The following is a 19,010-nucleotide window of genomic DNA, read 5'->3' on the forward strand; positions in this document are numbered from 1 at the left end:
CTCCCCCCGTCACTCACCCCATGCACCACCACCCCTCTTAACCCCCTAACGTTTTGTTTTCGCTGTGAAACAGGGGGGCCCCCGTGGCCGGCTCTTGATTAATAAATGTTTATCTGTTTTGAAGTGAGGGACAAAAGGGGGTGGCCTGTGACCCCGAGGAGCAGCGACCCTCGCGCAGGTTCATTGTGACGCGCTGGGAAAGAGGCTTTGTGACGGGGACCCCGGCCACTGACCCGCGCACATCCCAGAGGCTTGCCATTCATGTGCGCACCGCTGCATGTCGCCCGCAGCTTTCATTGTTTCAGTCAGAACAACAGCTTTACCACCACCCCACCCCCCTCCCTCCCAGGGAAAATAAGAATTCAAATTTCCCTCTATTATGTCGCCTTGTGTAAGCATATAGTATATAGAGCTATAGCCTATAGGCTACTATATAGTCTCTCTCTCTCTCTCTCTCTCTCTCTCTCGCACGCGCGCGCAGCGTTATATACAGACATAATAGAGGCTATATAGGCCTATTCGAACTGACTGCACTAGTTTTGATGTGTTAATGCCGACCGAGTCAAACGAAACGGTCAAACCGACAGATACACTTTGTGGTGTCTCTCTTATCCCATATTGCATCAACACTGAATCATCGAATAATAATGTCTTCAGCACGTATAGGGCATGTAGTATAATGGAGTGAAATAGATAGAGCGTGGCCTATAGCTGCTATCTTTAAAGTATGGAGTGAATTGCACCGCGTGGATGCATGTGAGTGAATGTGCATCTCATCTGCAAAGACTGCACACACATCAGAACTCAAAGAAATGAATTAACAGGGCGTATGTTATTTCTAATGTTAGAATCGGATAAATATATTCACATAGAAGACCATATGCCCAGCAGATTCCACTGTGTCTGGGCTATACAGGCTTATAGGCTAATCGAGGTTGCTGAAATGACATCATCTTTGCACAGGACTATATTCAGTGCAATCTCCACAAGAAGTGATGGTACACAGACGAGTAATGAAGCCTTTACCACTGCAGAACATGGACATATAGGCTAGTTGATTCACTAAATTATTAACCACAGGTTGAGAGAGTAATAGCCTGGATCATAAGCTATATAAACCACCATACAACCATTGGTGTATATATTCCTAATGCCAAGGCAGAAAAGGCATGCTCTGAAAATGTATATACGGCCTAAACCGAAATGGCACCTGCAGCAAATAAGAGCAGGCATATACAGGCCTATATACTCGCAGCAAAATAAAGCAACGCCCATTTACTATTTGTCAGGGTGAGAATTTAGAGCTTAATAATAGGTTCCGTTCACAGAGATTTAGAATCTATTTTGTGTTGTTATTCAACGTGATATCGTCGGATAGTGCATGCGTAATAAAGGCTATGACCTGCTCTATTTTAGCAGTGGAATGAAGGGCGTTTTAGTTTAGTCTATTTGTGTAGTGGCAATGAATCATATAGCCTATGATTAATACATCATATATGATTCATAGCTATATAGATGTATTGTTACAACAATACACCTCCGCGCAGTTGGCCAAACATGCAAGTAGCCTATAGGCTATAGCCTAACTGAGTTGCAGTCTATATAACGGCATATAAAGCGTGAAACGGCAAGGCACTAATGGACCCTGCAGGACCTCTCAAGACAAAGTCGGTAACAAGATAAATTGTGACCAGGGCGTGCAGGCAACGACGCCGTCACACAATCCCAGGTGCCCTAATCTGGAATTTCAGTGGATTATGGAACAGTTCATTCCACACACTGCAGGCTATAGGTTATTCATGCTATATATCCTATACATTAGAGTGGGTATGGTATAGGCTTTGTCATAGAGACTACAACAGAACAGGCGTGTAAAATCAGATCCGAGTTTTTTTTCTTCCGAGAGCGCGTGCAGTCGTGTGCGTGCGTGCGTGCGTGCGTGCGTGTGTGTGTGTGTGTGGAGAGAGAGAGAGAGAGAGAGAGAGAGAGAGAGAGAGATTTGACTCATTGTAATGCACGGAACGACCTGCCCTCTTTTGAAAAAAGAAAAAAAAGGGGGGTGGGAGGGGGGGTAAGCGCAGCCATGCTTTGCAGAGGCTAGAGCATCGGTCTCATTGGTAGTACCAGCTTCTCACCAAATGGAATCTTGTCCGCCGCTATACCGAGCAAACCGGGAATACAACCTACCGCCGCTATAACCTATACTATAAACGCCCGCGATGAATTTAAGTGAAGTAGGCTATAAGAAAAAAAAGGAAAACGTCTGATTGTGGCTATATAGTCTATATATACGAGAGCAGACGGATCGGCCATATGGCGTGGGACATAGAATGGTGAGTTTCTATCATGTTCGACTCTTTGATCATATAGGCTATTCTAGGTAAATATATATGTGTATGTTAATGTTAATGTTGTGCGACAGCTATTAATTCGAACGATTTTTGATGAGAAAAGAGCGAAGATTTCCCCAGTGCGCATGAAAGATAACGGTCCTGCGTGGCTTCCCTTCCCACGTTGCACTTGCCATTGTTATTGCGGGGCTGGGAAGAATGAACCGCGTTGGGACAAAAGAGGCGTAGAAAAACCTTACAAAATCTGCTCTATGTGGTCAGACCGCGTTATGTCGACGGTTGCATAATCGATAAGTAAGAATAATGAGGTTTTCTCGGCTTTTATACTGTTCGCTCACATTGCGCGGTAGTGCACCATGCAGGACAATAGGTCCGGGCGCGTTGGGTCATATGGGTCGTGCTCGTGATGGTTATACTAGATAGGGGGGGTGCAAAGAAATATGGTGATATGAGCTTCAAATGATGGCTGATGCGACAGTACGTGCATGATTGTGAAGGGAGGGGGACGTTTCCGTCTAAAATGGCGATTCCCTTTGTTTCTACATCCCTGTCCTCTGTTCCAACGCGTCGGTGTTACGGTGCAACAATGCAATTACATATGTTTACTAGCCTGCGGTTCTTAATGTAGCCTCCACTGCAGTTTTACCCAACAGATTCACTCCTTTAACGACTAGAACATGGGGTGTTAAATGCAGAAATGGCTTCCTGCACCGTGCTGTGCGCAGAAGCACCGCTAAGCCTTTGGCTTTAGGTTGGATGAGGATGACAGGTAGGCTATGCGACTTATAATTACGGACAAAACAGCACCGACTTGATTTGAATTGCAGATGATTAAAAGGTTTAGGACGCATGATTACAAATATAGGAGTAACACTCTAAAGAAAGAGTATAGCCAATAGGCTATAGTATTAGTACATATACAGTGTAAAATAAACCATCTTACATTTGTTTTAATACAATAACGCCCAGAGTTATTCAGAGAGACTCCATATTATGTTAATACATTTCGTATGCACAATACTTAGCATATAGACTTAATCCCATTAACACCAGATACATTATAGCTAAGCGGACACTTAAGAGAGTCGTATAGTAGGCCTACGACTCTCTTAAGTCCGCAATATAATGTATCTGGTATAGACTTTGAAGCCTATTTCAAAACCACGGACAGCGAATAAACAGACTACCAATAGCAGTTCCTAAACCGCAAAATTCTACCCACATCAAACAGCAGGGAATGACAAACAAGAGAGAACAACCCCTGCCCCTCAAGTGCAGGCGCGCAACTAAGTCGTAGGCTAAGAACATATTTGCATATGTTCTCTTTTTTTTCTTTTTTCTTTCTTTCTTGTAGTGCAATGTTGCACAACAGCACACAACCAGGTTTAAAGGCCGTTAAGGCATAATTTGCGAGCCGTTGTTATTATGTGTATGTGTTTGTGTTGCACTCCACACATTATAACACAACCATAAACTGTATATGTATAGCAATGAAGACGTCTGTGTAGGTGAGGTGAAGAGTGGGAATGTTTCAAGGACACAGGATGATGCTGCTGATGAGGATGGTGGGTATAGGCTAGAGAGGAACATCTGTTTGCCCAGTGACGTCAACGCCCCCCCATGCAATCCTCTTGTGCTGAAGGCAGATGCCTTATTTGTTTGGCTGGAGCGGTGTTAATCCCAAAGTCAGCCGGCAAGGGGACAAGACCGGACGGAGGGACATACCACAGTCCCACTTAGCCGAAGTCAGTTGTCCTCGCGGACGGTCCCGTGGTGGATTTGTTGGGAGGAACCGGTTCCACGCGTGCACATGGAGTACTGCTACTGCGTTTTCGTGCCGCTTATTCCGCTCGCGCTCTGCGGCAGTTTTAACATTTGGCCCGCAAGTATAGGAGGCTATAGGCTTGGCTTGGCGTGTGGGGGATTGGGGGAAATGCGTGTATTTTGTGATTGGGGGAATCGATATTTTGGACGTTGGACATTGGCTATTTTTAGTCGTTCTCTGGATGTCTATCGATTTTAAAACAGTTTTTTGAAAAGAGCAAAAGATTATTTTGTAATTTTTTTGACTATTCCCTGCCCTACAATTCAGTTCATGATGCATTTTCTGTTTTCTTGTTTTTTGTAGGTGTTTTCTTGGACAACCACGGGATTTTTATACAAGTCTGCATTTTGGAAAAGAAAGTCATCCCTTGAAGAAAAACCAATGGAGTGCCTATAGCTGGAGCGCCTTCATTCGCCGCCTTCCAGGATTGGGAGTTCGGGACTCTTATCTTATACATTTTGTCTAACATGGCCTATACGAACGGCAAAAGGTATAGCGGCTGTCCGTTTGCTTTAGAGTAGCCTATAGCCTAGTTTTCCCAAATTAAATGTACCTTTTTCCACGGTAAGGTCAACCAAAAAAACCAGTCAATCAAGGATTTTATTTTATTTGGACACATGCAGAATGCTGGACACATTTGTTTGATCTTATTTAATAATGTCGTGTTTAAACGTATAAAAGGCATATAGCTTGCTGAAAAAAAAGATGGTTCGTATGTGTTCTAACACACACACACACACACACACACACACACACACACACACACACACACACACACACACACACACACACACACACACACACACACACACACACACACACACACACACACACGGTGATCCGAGGTTCTGTCTCTCCGTGTTCACAGCGGACCTTGATTTAATGTCTTACAATTAAGGCACGCGGTGAATGCCAAGAGATGATCCTTCTGTCTGCAGATGCCCACACTGCATCATCCGTACAAAGACGTATATATATATATAACTGCATCATACGTACATCAACCGAGTAAAGACGTATATATAACAAGGTCGACTTTTCCATTGTTTCAAACTGCTATTTATTATTTATGTAATGTTTCTTTTTTCCCCTATACTTTCTCGAATAAACGAAATACACTCAACATCGTAAGTTCTTGTTTTTATGTGCCCGTTCATGTGAATGTCCATGAACGGTCAAACACCACCAGGGGTTCTCAAAGTGGGGTTCGGGGATCTCCAGGTGTCCTTGAAGGCGTTCCAAGGGGGGGACATGAGTTAACATTGCATCAAATGCAGTTTAACCTGCACTTTAAACCTAGCATATGACATGTACAAATAGCCCATCTACACGCTCAATGTGAGTGGCGTCATATGGCGACAAATTAGGATATTTTGGAGACATTTGAACTACACCAATCTCGTCCAGCCTATACGTGCAGGAGGTCCTTTACATGAACACGTTTGAGAACCACATGGTCAACAGTGACACTGCATACTGTATAAAGTGGGAGCTGTCCATGTTGCATTGGCATAGCTCTGCTCTAGAGCGCTGTCCACCTCTCGTGGTGCTGAAATAAGCACGCAGTGATTAGCGCTTTGTTTCAGGTGCCCTCTGCGCTTTCGGCCTATAGGCCTAGTACTTAGTACTTATCAGCAACATAGTAAATAGGTTTTGATACAGGTACGTGACATATAGTTGCTGTGAAGCCAAGTAAACTAAGGGCGCTTTCACACAAAGTTCGCTTAGAAGGTCCGAATCGGGGACCAAATGTTTAATTTGTTGCATTTTGGTCCGTTTAATGTTCACACAGGACTTTGTAAAGCGAACCAGTCCCGGTATGAAAGCGCCATTAGATACTCTCTCACGCACGCACGCACGCACGCACGCACACACACACACACACACACACACACACAGTAAGGTAAGGCCTTGTCTGCACGGAAAGTTGATGAGACCAAATTATGATTTTATTGGTGTCCATGTTCATTTGCATTATTGTTTTGAAAAGCAGTAGGTTAAAGATTTCTTTAAAATGTTGGATTAAACAGGAATTTAAAGGTTGCATTATATTGTCCGATTCAAAGAAGAAGAATCGTCTGGCTGAACCGGCTGAACCTATGAAAATAGGCCACTGGTTAAACTATAGTCATATTATGGCCAATCAGCTCATTCACATGATCGTCCTTGGCAAGGCTGCCACCTAGAGGTGTCACTGGGTGACACACCATCATGTCCATTCCTCAATCCTCACTCATTGTAAAGTCAAATTGTAACGCGCGCACACACACGCACACGCGCACGCGCGCACACACACGCACACGCGCACGCACGCACACACACACACACACACACACACACACACACACACACACACACACACACACACACACACACACACACACACACACACACACACACACACACAGAGTACTGTATAGTAGAATCAATATCTAATATTAGTACAAATATGTGCATGATGATACACACATTATGCAATCTTTGCTGGTCGTCTAATTGCCTTGCCTTCTATTGCCATGAAGTGCCAACATAAGGACCTGTCTGTAAATATTAAATATTATTTTACAATTTACAATTTAGGCATTTAGCAGACGCTCTTAATCCAGAGCGATTTACATTAAGCAATAACAAAAAGCATGGCATACATCACATATATAAAAAGTAGTTATCATGAAACATGTGTGAGCTAAGAACGTAACAGTGGAGTATCTATGTAAACTATACATACTATACTATATAATATATTATACATGTGTACTATAAAGTGCTATGACTACATAAAATGCAATTCTAGTGCTGTCTACGTAACATGCTATAAGTCTGTTTAAAATACTATCTAAGTCTACATAATGTGCTATCTAAGGGGCTAGGCTAGGGCAAGTGCTACGGGCCATGGTGGAGTCTGAAGAGGTGGGGTTTCAGACTACGGCGGAAGATTGGGAGTGAGGCTGCAGTTCTGATTGTGCTGGGAAGTGCATTCCATAGATTGTCTTCTTTACACGACATGAGGAAATGTCATGGATTCATTTTGCACACATTGAATAAGCAGAATGATATAATATGATATAATATATATAGTGTGACAGGGGATGGGGGCCATATATTTCCTAAATGCTATACTTAGTATAATCTACACACCAAGCATGCGGGCAATCTCAATCCGGCCTGCAACGTTCTCAAAGAAAAACGATGCAGGTATATAATTGTATGAACTGAAATGGTCAATATCAAATAATATATAATGTTTATAATACTGAAACGGTCTGCCTTGAGACAGAGAGAGAGAGAGAGGGTGTGTGAGTGTGAGTTTTGTTTTTTTCCTTCATTTACCCAGGGTAGTATAGCTGAGCACAAGTGTTCATTTTGTGTTCAGTGCCTTGCTCAAGGGTACTTCAGCGGTGTTGGTGAGTGATGACCAATCACTTCCTGACCCAGATTTTTCCTGACCGTCCGGCAACCTTTTGGCAACAAGGGCCCTGCATCTAAACCCTGGGCCACCGCTGCAGTGTGTGTGTGTGTGTGTGTGTGTGTGTGTGTGTGAGAGAGAGAGAGAGAGAGAGATAAAGGTTGAGCTGAATTCAATAATAATTCAATGAACTCAAGAGATTTACTACGGGCTGTTGTTCAAAGGACAATGAACACTGGATTACTTGTATTGACTATTTGTCAAATTAACATGTATGTTTGATTTCTGCATATAGAAATTAAATGATTTAGAGCAGACAACCGAGCATGGTACAGGTGTTCAACATCCTTTATGTGTTAATAAATTAACACATAAATAACTATATTATGGTGTTGTAAGATACCGGCATACACCAAAAATAGGCCTGTATACTTTCGCCTACACTGTATGTTGTATATATGTTGACAGCCAAGATACATTTGGGATACCACATGGTTTCTACGGTATTATATTTGACTAAATGACAAAAATGTTTGAAATTGATTGAAACTGCATGACATAACGAATGAATAGTTTATTTCGACTTTTTTTTCCAATTTACAATTTACAATTTAGGCATTTAGCAGACACTCTTAATCCAGAGCGATTTACATTAAGCAATAACAAAAAGCATGGCATACATCACATATATAAAAAGTAGTCATGAAACAAGCGTAAGCTAAGAACGTAACAGTGGAGTATCTATGTAAACTATACATACTATACTATATTATATTATATATTATACATGTGTACTATAAAGTGCTATGACTACATAAAATGCAATTCTAGTGCTGTCTACGTAACATGCTATAAGTCTGTTTAAAATACTATCTAAGTCTACATAAAGTGCTATATTTAAAATACTATCTAAGTCTACATAAAGTGCTATCTAAGGGGCTAGTCCAGAGAGACATTACAATAAAACATTTTCTTTTAAAGTGATCGAAAAGGTATATAGGCAGATTAGAAGTTTATAGCTTATTAGTGCCTATCCTTATCATATTCTGTTACATAAAACTAATGTGAACATACACAAAGTATGTCCATTATCCATATGCCTTACCTTCAGAACGTCTACCCAAATAGTTATTCACAATAGTAAGTGCTGCCTGCCCTCTTGTGGCAGAAAGCAGTAACTACTGTAAAACATATATCCATATCCAGTATATGTGTGTAGACAGGAATTATGTACTTTGGGTAACCAACACATTCATATAGGATTCAACGGATTCAAACTGCATGTGCGTGCGTGTGTGCGTGTGTGCGTGTGTGCGTGCGTGCGTGCGTATATATCCTGCACCTGATCATGTGCACGTTCTATAACAGAATTATTATTGGTATAGTTATCATCCATTTTCAAACTATCTTCATGTAATTGGTCCTCACTAAATGCTCCATGACAAAGATGACATCTGTAAAGTTGCCCGAACGGCCAAGGCTCCAAGAATCGACAGTCCAAGAATGTAGATCTTTTTTGGTATTTTATTTACCTCAAAACACAGAGTGAACGACCCATGCTGGATTTGACAGGTAAAAACAATACTTCCAGAATAAAGACTTATCAACAATACACTTTCAAATAACAGAAAGTAAGAAATGAACACTTGACAACCAAACTAAGGAAAAACAACAAACCAAGAACTTAAGAAACTGAAAACAGGCTATGCCTTCCTGGAAGGCCCTGGCAGCTCTCCCCTGGAGTTGTCTCCTTTGTTAGTCTTAAGCAAAACTGAACATTTTCCACTCAGGATTCCCTCCTCAACATTTCCACAAGCCTCCCTTATATACCAGGTGAGACCCATGAGTTAGACCAACTATACAATTACACATTTCCTTCATAGAGTCTGAATGTTTTCCAAGGCATCAAATCAAACACAAAACAATTATGATAGCATTAGGCAACACAGATAAGTATATGATGCTACACATAGCCACACCTCCAAGGAACTTGATGACAGTCAATTAATGGAAGCAGCTGTGCAGTGTGTGTTTGTAATGTTCAGTTTCACCTTGTGGAGTCTTCTAGTGTCTATAGGGCACGGGTTACCCCGTGACAACATCTACTCGGTCTATGGCAGGCTGCAGTGTAGACAGATAAATGCTATAGTTTCTATTAGCTTGGAATCCCCATTGATGGTGTCATTACTGTCATTGGTCTCATCACCATGCATTTTATGAAGATATTGAAAATGGTTGAAGTGCTCCTTATATTAAGCTAAAAACACATTTTATCCTGGTGGTATCAGAAATGATAGACAAATATGTCTAATATGTCTGTCTAATATCATTAATATAATTTAAAAAGGTAGGGAAAGTTAAAGTCTCCATCACAACATAGAAAAGTATAGTTTGAATATGTGCTCAAATGAATTAATTGTAAAACTGAGAGGAAGTCAAACAAGTACAATAAGAAATGTCTGGTTAATTGACATTTGACATTTCAAACCAATTCAACACATTGCAATGCATCAGAGTTTACACATTCAGCGCATATTATTCAATATGTGGAAGCTACACATCACATGTACAACAATGGCCAGCCAACCTTGTCCGACTGCCTGCTTTGATTGTGAATAAATACTTACAAAAGTGAGTTGCGAGCCTTTGCTTTTCTTCATGACTTGTGCAGTAGGGCAAGGAAGTGTTACAACAAAATTGACTAAAGATTAATGTCAGCAACACAGTTGACAATTATTGTGACCAAAGGTCGTGCATTTCCCGTCAGTGTGTTGGTTGGTCGCTGGCACGCAACATCACGTGACATCATCGGGGATGGATCACGTGACATCACGTGACATCATCAGGGATGGAGATCCCTGAAGTCATCAATATTAAAGCCCATATGGAGATCCCTGAACTCCATATATCCCATCAATATTGGCCAGCAACTCTACATCTGACCTCAAACCCTTAGATCTCCATATGGAACTGACCAGTTCTGACATTCCATATGTTGATCCTTCCTCTTCGATGTCTCCCTTTTGACTGATACCTGTCCATTTAAACTCAGACGGGCCTGCCCCAAAGTTATTAGTGCAGCTGTGCCCGGCAGCCGGCAAAAACTAGAGTCCTCAACAGGCCCAAAAATTAAGATATTACCCCCCGTGCCAAAGCACCAGTGCTCACCCAGCAGTCTGCTGTTACCCAGGCGGATATCTTGATCTGACACCCCATTCCAAAGCACCAGCGCTCGCCCAGCAGTCTGCTGTTACCCAGGCGGATATCTTGATCTGACACCCCATTCCAAAGCACCAGCGCTCGCCCAGCAGTCTGCTGTTACCCAGGCGGATGCGTGCATGCGCTTCTCACCCTCAGGCGTCTTACTGGTTTTAGCCTTGTGTGTGTGTGTGTGTGTGTGTGTGTGTGTGTGTGTGTGTGTGTGTGTGTGTGTGTGTGTGTGTGTGTGTGTGTGTGTGTGTGTGTGTGTAACTGCGTGCGTGCTTGCGTGCGTGCGTGCGTGTCCAAAAAGTCAGCTTCACTCATTAACTACTTAAACCCTATATACTTCCCCCAGGGGTCTGCATTTTTATTTCTTTCCCTCTGCACCAAATAATCACAATGCATCGCATTGCAAATGTGTTTCACCTATTATATGACATGTCCAGAAAATGGACGCTAGTGATTAGGGCAATTTATCTGATAATCTCACTGGCAACCATACTTACTTACTTCCAACACATTATGATCCCTCTAACAGAACGTCTCCAATTACCACCTCTCTAATTACCGCCTCTAAATGAAGTGTGGGGGGAAAGCAGAAGCTGTCCATTCTTTAAAAAAGAGGAAAGATCCATTTCTGCCCAGCCTTCTGTACTCTCCATTACCAAAATTGCTGACTGAGGGAGAAGACTATATGTGTGTGTAATGGCATTTTCCCCATCCAGGCCCATCTTGTCTCATTAGCCCAGCCTGATTGGCCATGAAGGTGTTCCCTTGCTGTCTCAGGATAAAGTGACTGTCTCTGACCCTAGTCAGATCATAGCTTCTTGCCTGATGGCCTCTCCTGGACACTGATGTCATAAGCGTATAGGGATCTGAAAATATGCTAATTAACCCAATGCTGAGACAGCGGGAGAGACATTCATTGACCTTGGATGTTCCATGCAAGTCGCGGACTTGTCTGTTTAACATACTTGAAATATTCACTGTGGCCTTCTTTTTTTGTCATCTCTCAACAATCCAAACAATCAGAGGAGAAAAAAGAGGATCTTCTAATTTATGATAGTGAAGAAGGTAGACCTTATGGGCCCTATTTTCTCCCGTGCTATATCCCTTATCCCTAAACTTCTTTGTCCATTTTGATTTTTTTTTAATAGTTCAAATCTACACGCTCACATCGTGTCGATGTAGATCGGCTAGTTGAACAATTTAAAAATGTTTTCCAAAAAAAAATGGCAAGTCAAGAAGTTTAGCATGGCGAAAATAGGGCCCTATACTATATGTCCTAAAACAGCTAGCAGTGAGTTCAGCACCCTGGACAGATCCACTACAGGTGTAACAGCTAGCAGTGAGTTCAGCACCCTGGACAGATCCACTACAGGTGTAACAGCTAGCAGTGAGTTCAGCACCATGGACAGATCCACTACAGGTGTAACAGCTAGCAGTGAGTTCAGCACCATGGACAGATCCACTACAGGTGTACCATGCTAGCAGTGCGTTCAGCACCCTGGACAGATCCACTACAGGTGTAACAACTAGCAGTGAGTTCAGCACCCTGGACAGATCTACTACAGGTGTACCATGCTAGCAGTGCGTTCAGAACCATGGACAGATCCACTACAGGTGTAACAGCTAGAAGTGAGTTCAGCACCATGGACAGATCCACTACAGGTGTAACAACTAGCAGTGAGTTCAGCACCATGGACAGATCCACTACAGGTGTAACAGCTAGAAGTGAGTTCAGCACCATGGACAGATCTACTACAGGTGTACCATGCTAGCAGTGCGTTCAGAACCATGGACAGATCCACTACAGGTGTAACAGCTAGAAGTGAGTTCAGCACCATGGACAGATCCACTACAGCAGTGAGTTCAGCACCATGGACAGATCCACTACAGGTGTAACAGCTAGCTCAGCACCATGGACAGATCCACTACAGGTGTAACAGTGCGTCAATCTAAGGTTTGACCCTAAATAAATTGCAATAGTAATCGTCCAAGGTTTTTTATGATCCTTAGGGTCATCCAAATAACATTAAAAATTGTTGTATTGAAAAATTGTGGATCATGGGGTTGAAAGTTGGGGTACCATTAAAAACCTATAAGGCAAAAATATCACATTTTCATTATGCTTTAAGTAGGATGTGACGTATCAAACTAGGGGTTTTCATGATTCTGAATCAATTGCAAGCATTCGTTTTGCACGAAAAACACTCCTTGTGCTACAAACGGCCATTGCTGTCATCACAAATGTGATGATGTCATCACATTTGGGCAAGTGGCTATGGCCGAATCTAGCCAAAGGAGTGTTTTCCGTTAAAAACCAATGCTTGGAATGGGTTCAGAATGATGAAAACCCCCTAGTACTACATGCTACTTAAAGCATAATGAAAAATGTTTTGTCTTATAGGTTTTTAATGGTTTACCCCAACTTTCAACCCCTGGATTTACCATGATCCACATGTTTTGTTATGTGGATGACCCTGAAGATCATAAAAAACCTTGAACGATTACTATTGCAATTTATTTTGGATCACGGCCCTTTTTAGCTTAGATTTGACTGGCCTATTATGATCATGCAGTTGTAATGAATGGCCCAGGCAGCAGATGTTGCTATTCTATTTTACTCCGTTTCAAGTGAATGAGGTTTTGGCTGGACTTTACTTGATTGTATTACCTTATTTACTGACAATACCTGTATAGTGTAACTATTACTAGTGTAACACCCTAAAGACTAATCATTGTGTATATTCCTGCACTATACCTGCATCCAGTGATCTTGGTACATAGCAATTGATCTATTGAAGATTATGACTTTCAAATGTACATATTTTTTGTTTTGATTGTATTGCTGTACTGTTGTATTGTGCTTTCTGCTTTGGCAATGTAAACGTATGTTTTCTCATGCCAATAAAGCCCTTTGAATTGAATTGAATTGTAACTACTCAGAAACGTAACACACAGGAACAATCTGAATATGTACTTTGGATAATGATCAACAAAGATTGTATGCCTCTTGTATAATAATCATGTTCATTGTCCCATTTTACTAACTCTATTGTTCATGTGCTACACCTCACAATCCAGTAGATGGCAATACAAACACAAGTAAGTTCTGATATACCAAAACTCCCAAGCCCAGCAATCATAAAATGTCTGAAGTAATAGAAGAGGCACTTCTGGAAATACGTGAGGAAATAAACCTACAGTGAAGCACATTATGTAGTCTCTCTGGATTAAGAGCGTCCAGAGCGTCTGCTAAAGGCCTAAATTGTAGTAGCCTATAGTTAAATTAATAAAAACATCTAAACATTATCCCCACTTACTGTATATATTGTCCCCTAAAACCACAAGTAAGCTTTTGAAAGGAAATTATTAATTTGGTTGTTACAGTTTCAATAGGCTATAATGCATACTTGTGCATGCAGCACAAAGATACAACACCCATACTCTACAATGACACTGTCACCTCAGTGACCAGAAATAAGCAACTCCATTTTCTGGACTAAATAATGTCTTGTCAAAAATAGGGAAACTCAGAGTCAGGCTACAATAAGGTTCCACAGAACAGTGTGATTGAACGTTTCCATTATAAGTATAAGCAAGTGTATACATTTCTTTATTATACTAAACAAAGAAAGGCAAGGAGAAAAATCCACAAAAAACACTAAATTCTCAATAAGGACTTATGGCCAAATAACTGTATAACTTGTAGCGCACAAAAGAATGCTATAAGCTACATGTCAGTTAAGGACAGAAGAAGAAGGGGTCTTTTGTAGCCTGAAAACATTAGGCGTGTCCTGCATTTGTTTAAATAGACCTGAGTGTCATTTATAAGGAGTCTCTCGATCACAACCTTGTTGGTCCAACCATGCAGACGGCGAGAGAGAGTGAGAGATAGAGGAGGAGAGAGAGAGAGAGAGAGAGAGAGCGCACGCGGTATTGTTTTTCACCGTTTATATCCCATTAATTAAAACGTTAACCTGATTGGGTAAAAGGGAGAGAACGGAGAGAGTAACTCTGTCCCAATAGGCGAATCATCTTTAATAACCCGCCTCGAGATAATGATGTAAAAGACTCGCGTCTTGTGCGTAACGATGATCGCTGTGGAGATCTGGTGAAGAGGTGAACATGAGATAGGAGCGCAGAGCAGCACTTTACTTGAGCGAGTCGCTTCTCGTCTCCACACTTAGCTGACAAGTCAAGGAATCCTTCAAGACCGTCTAGACGCAACGACACGGGGAAGAACGAAACTTTAAAGCGCCAGAGTGTCCCCCCCAGCCCACCCCCCCAAAAAAACATTCTAGCCTATTAAGTAACGCGGAATCCAGAAGGCGAGCCAGTATATGGACACGAGAATGAACTTGAACGGCGCGGGAGACATTTTTCACAAAACTCTGAGCGCCGTGTCAAACAAAAAGATGGACCCCTTCAGATCATCGGCTGGTATCGAACTGCCAGCTAGAGACCGCCAGTCGCCTAGCTGTTTTGACCCGACCAACTCGGACCCCATACAGCCGGGAGGACTGGCAGGGGTCAGGGGGAAGCCGCTGGGTCTGCCGACCGGATCTTTGTGTTTGAAGTACGGGGAGGGTGGCAGCAGGCCCTCGGCGGCGGAGAGCAGCGGCGATGACGACGATGACAGCGACGAAAGGTGCGAGATGGTCCTGCTGACCGACGGGAGGACAGTGAGCGCGGGCAAGATCGAAGGAGGTAAGAAAAACAAGGAGCAGAAAACGCTGCGGCTGAACATCAACGCGCGCGAGAGACGGAGGATGCACGACCTGAACGACGCGCTGGACGAGCTGCGCTCCGTCATCCCCTACGCGCACAGCCCGTCCGTGCGGAAACTCTCCAAGATAGCGACTTTGCTGCTCGCCAAAAACTACATCCTCATGCAGGCGCAGGCTCTGGAGGAGATGAGGCGGCTGGTGGCATATCTCAACCAGGGCCAGGCCATCTCGGCCGCCTCCATACCGGCCACCACTGCCCTCGCGGCGCCTCCCGGCCTGGGCGCGTACGACCAGCCGCCTGGTGGGTACCCGTTCCCCGGCGGAGTGGGAGCGGCATCCTCCTGCCCCGATAAGTGTGCCCTATTCAGCAACATCGCCTCCAGCCTGTGTAAACATTGTACTGGCAAGCCTTAACTGCAAAACCTACTACTTTGCGAGCCGAGAGATTTCATTCGGCGAAGCACATGCGAGAAAATACACCACTTTTGAACACTTTTTTGGAGAGAGAGACACACACGAGGCTATACAGCTGTCGCATATAGGCTAGAGACAGAATAAACGACGATGAGTACTTTTTTATAACATTTACAAAATGCATTCAAAATGCGCTTTTTTTTGTTCAGACAATACTTGATTGTGTATATAAAGTATCCTTTAAGTGCTGGTATGAATGACAGTGAAAACCAAACAGATGTATATGATTGGCTGCAGGTGTTGCAGGAGCTATATGGACCCTTTTGGAGCTTTGTGTGACCTGACAACTTGATATGGACAACTTGCTGGAACATGAGTTTGTCTACCCTCAGTTTTTGCTGCTTTTGTTTACTTTGACATGACACGTTTCTTCTTTGCATACATGTCTATACTTAATACAGGCCTGAGGAGCCTAGCTATACTTAATGAACTTTTGTTGAGCATACATGAAGAATGTCACGAGCGAAGAAATGCAATAGACATGAATTGTTTTTAATTAAGTTATATTTATTTGTGAATCTAAACACTGCAGCGCTGCATGCAGCCTACAATTCTTTTTTGGCACTGTGATGAGATGTCAGATGGATTTCTAAAGCTTCTATCCACGTTTATAAATGGTCTTTCGGTGTGGTTTTTAAATTGAACGATTTCTGGGTATACTTTACTTTTGTTTGCATGGCGTATTGTAGGCCTAATCTGCTTCAGAGTTGCTGTATAAATTAGTGTTCTCTCACACTAGCACGAGAAGGCCGAGGTATTGAGATCTATCGCGTTGTCAGGTCCAAGCTGTGGATAATTGTAGATATTAGTTCATATATGAGCAAAGAGGGCCATTTGTAAGTGTTTCCGTGTTGAAAAGCTTTATTAAAATATTTTGAACAACAGAAACGGATCGGTCTATACTCGTCTGATGTCAAGGAGTGTAGCTTGAGTGGAGTGTCCAAATGCATTGCTTGGAACTTTTTCCCTTAAAACGCAACAACTTTAATATTTCCAACTGGACTGACATTTCAACATTTATTTTAAACGTAGCTCATATTTTCATTTTCATGTCTGAAGAAGATGATGCTGACATTTTGCTTCAATTCTTCAAATTCTCAAATCAAAAGCCTATACCGTTTTCTGGTAAAGAAAGTGTGTTTAATAATTATGTGTTCAAACAAAACCGGTAACTTTTGGTGAATGTGAGCTTCTGACAGCAGGCCAGATGTGAGTGTGTGTATGAGGGGGAGGCAAAGCTCCTGCGACAACAATTATGATAATTAAAACAATTTTCATAACGGCGTATAGCCCAATATTAATAATGTTAATCCGAAAACAACAGTGTATGAAAACGGTCGACTGTCCTACCTATAGGCTGCACTTAATGAAACACCTCGTTAAGGCAATTAGAGCTCCAGAATGTGATTAAGGAACGTAATTACGACACCGATCATTGGCGTAATTTGGTGTCTTTTATCACGACGCATGCATAGCAATCGGCGGCACTGCCTTGGATTTGTCTATTGTCTCTTCACTCTATAGCCTGGTCTGCTGTCCACACTGAGAGAACAGCAACAACAGCATTTAAAAAATGTTTAAGAACGATGTGTCGTTATACTTGTTATTAAGGTGACAAGGTCCAATCTTAAAATCAGCTCCCTCACTTCATGAGTGAACAACTATAGCACGACTGGGGTCGTTCTAGGGAACATTAGAACACCAGGCCAAATATTTGGAAGTTTTACTGTGTAATTACACACCGTGCTGAGATGAATTAAAATTGCCGAATAGTGACTTTTGATGAAGTCTGTCACACCATTTTATAACCAGTAAAAACAAACGTCAAGACAGTTTAAATGTTTGGACATGTTCAGCACCATGGACAGAGGCTACCCAAAAGGATACTACTAAGGCAAATTCCTATCAGCACTGGCCCTTTGATACTGTTTTTGTACCCCTTTTTATCAATAATGTTTTTAATATATAGGGCGAACAACAGTCTGTCTGGAATAGTGTTAGTACATAGACAGATTTTCAACTCCACTCAGTAAATCAATACAATGATTTATCTGGCTAATTTGAGAAGTAAGAAGTGGACAATTTGGCAAGTTCATTCTAATCAATTAAAACAGCCAATCCAGTATAATATTATCATATACCTTTCTAAACATTGTGTCACAAATAGCCTGACACACACACACACACACACACACACACACACACACACACACACACACACACACACACACACACACACACACACACAGTATTTCAAAATAATTTCAGTATACATTTGGCATAAGGTTAAACAAAAAGTAAATCCTTTGTGCATGCACTTGACTCGTGGTAAATGAACGTGATACTGTGTTCCCCCAAATCACACACATCAACCCTCTGACGTCTTCAGCCTCAGCATTGTGTCTGTATGAGCCATTCTGACAACAGGGTCATTACACTGTCCCGTTCAATCCCGTCACACTTGTGATCGTGAACGCATTGGATCTTCACGGAATAGCCCTTAATCAGGAATGGAAATAATCAGGTAGACATCATCAAAAATGGCTTTGGCATATAAATACTGTCGGCAATTATATAGTTATATGCATAAATTACTTTCATGACTGAATGAACACACCAGTCCATTTCCCTATAAATATAAAGAAAATAAAACAAGGAGGAGATACAAAAACTAACCTTCCACATTAGACACACACACACACACACACACACGGCAGGTTTCATTTCTGCCGCTGATGTTAGAAGATGAGACTTCACAAAAAACATTAATTATGCAATATGCATTAACACACAAATGACTGGAGCATTTAACCCATACTAATATTCACATTAGCCCAGAAGAGGCAATTCCCCAGGGCTGAGAGAGAGCCATATGCGTGTTGAACACAGAACAGAGCATCTAAGGAGAGGCAGTTCAAAGGCAGCAGGAGATCTTTCAACTCATGAGGGCCAATAATATCAATATTTAGGTGACGTTTATACACATGATTTTTGAGTGGACTGTTCAAATTCACAAATTG

General features: G+C 42.1%; 1 protein-coding gene across 1 annotated transcript; it reads left to right on the forward strand.

Moving 5' to 3' along the window:
• Positions 1 to 15,129: 15,129 nt before the first annotated feature.
• bhlhe22 (basic helix-loop-helix family, member e22) lies at positions 15,130 to 15,930 on the forward strand (the record flags this gene model as incomplete). The annotated part of the gene is made up of 1 exon (XM_079490040.1): positions 15,130 to 15,930. One exon carries the CDS (start codon positions 15,130 to 15,132, stop codon positions 15,928 to 15,930), a length of 801 nt encoding a protein of 266 aa, XP_079346166.1.
• Positions 15,931 to 19,010: the final 3,080 nt, after the last annotated feature.

Source organism: Electrona antarctica (genome assembly GCF_951216825.1).
Source record: "Electrona antarctica genome assembly, chromosome: 20".
Lineage (NCBI taxonomy): Eukaryota > Metazoa > Chordata > Actinopteri > Myctophiformes > Myctophidae > Electrona > Electrona antarctica.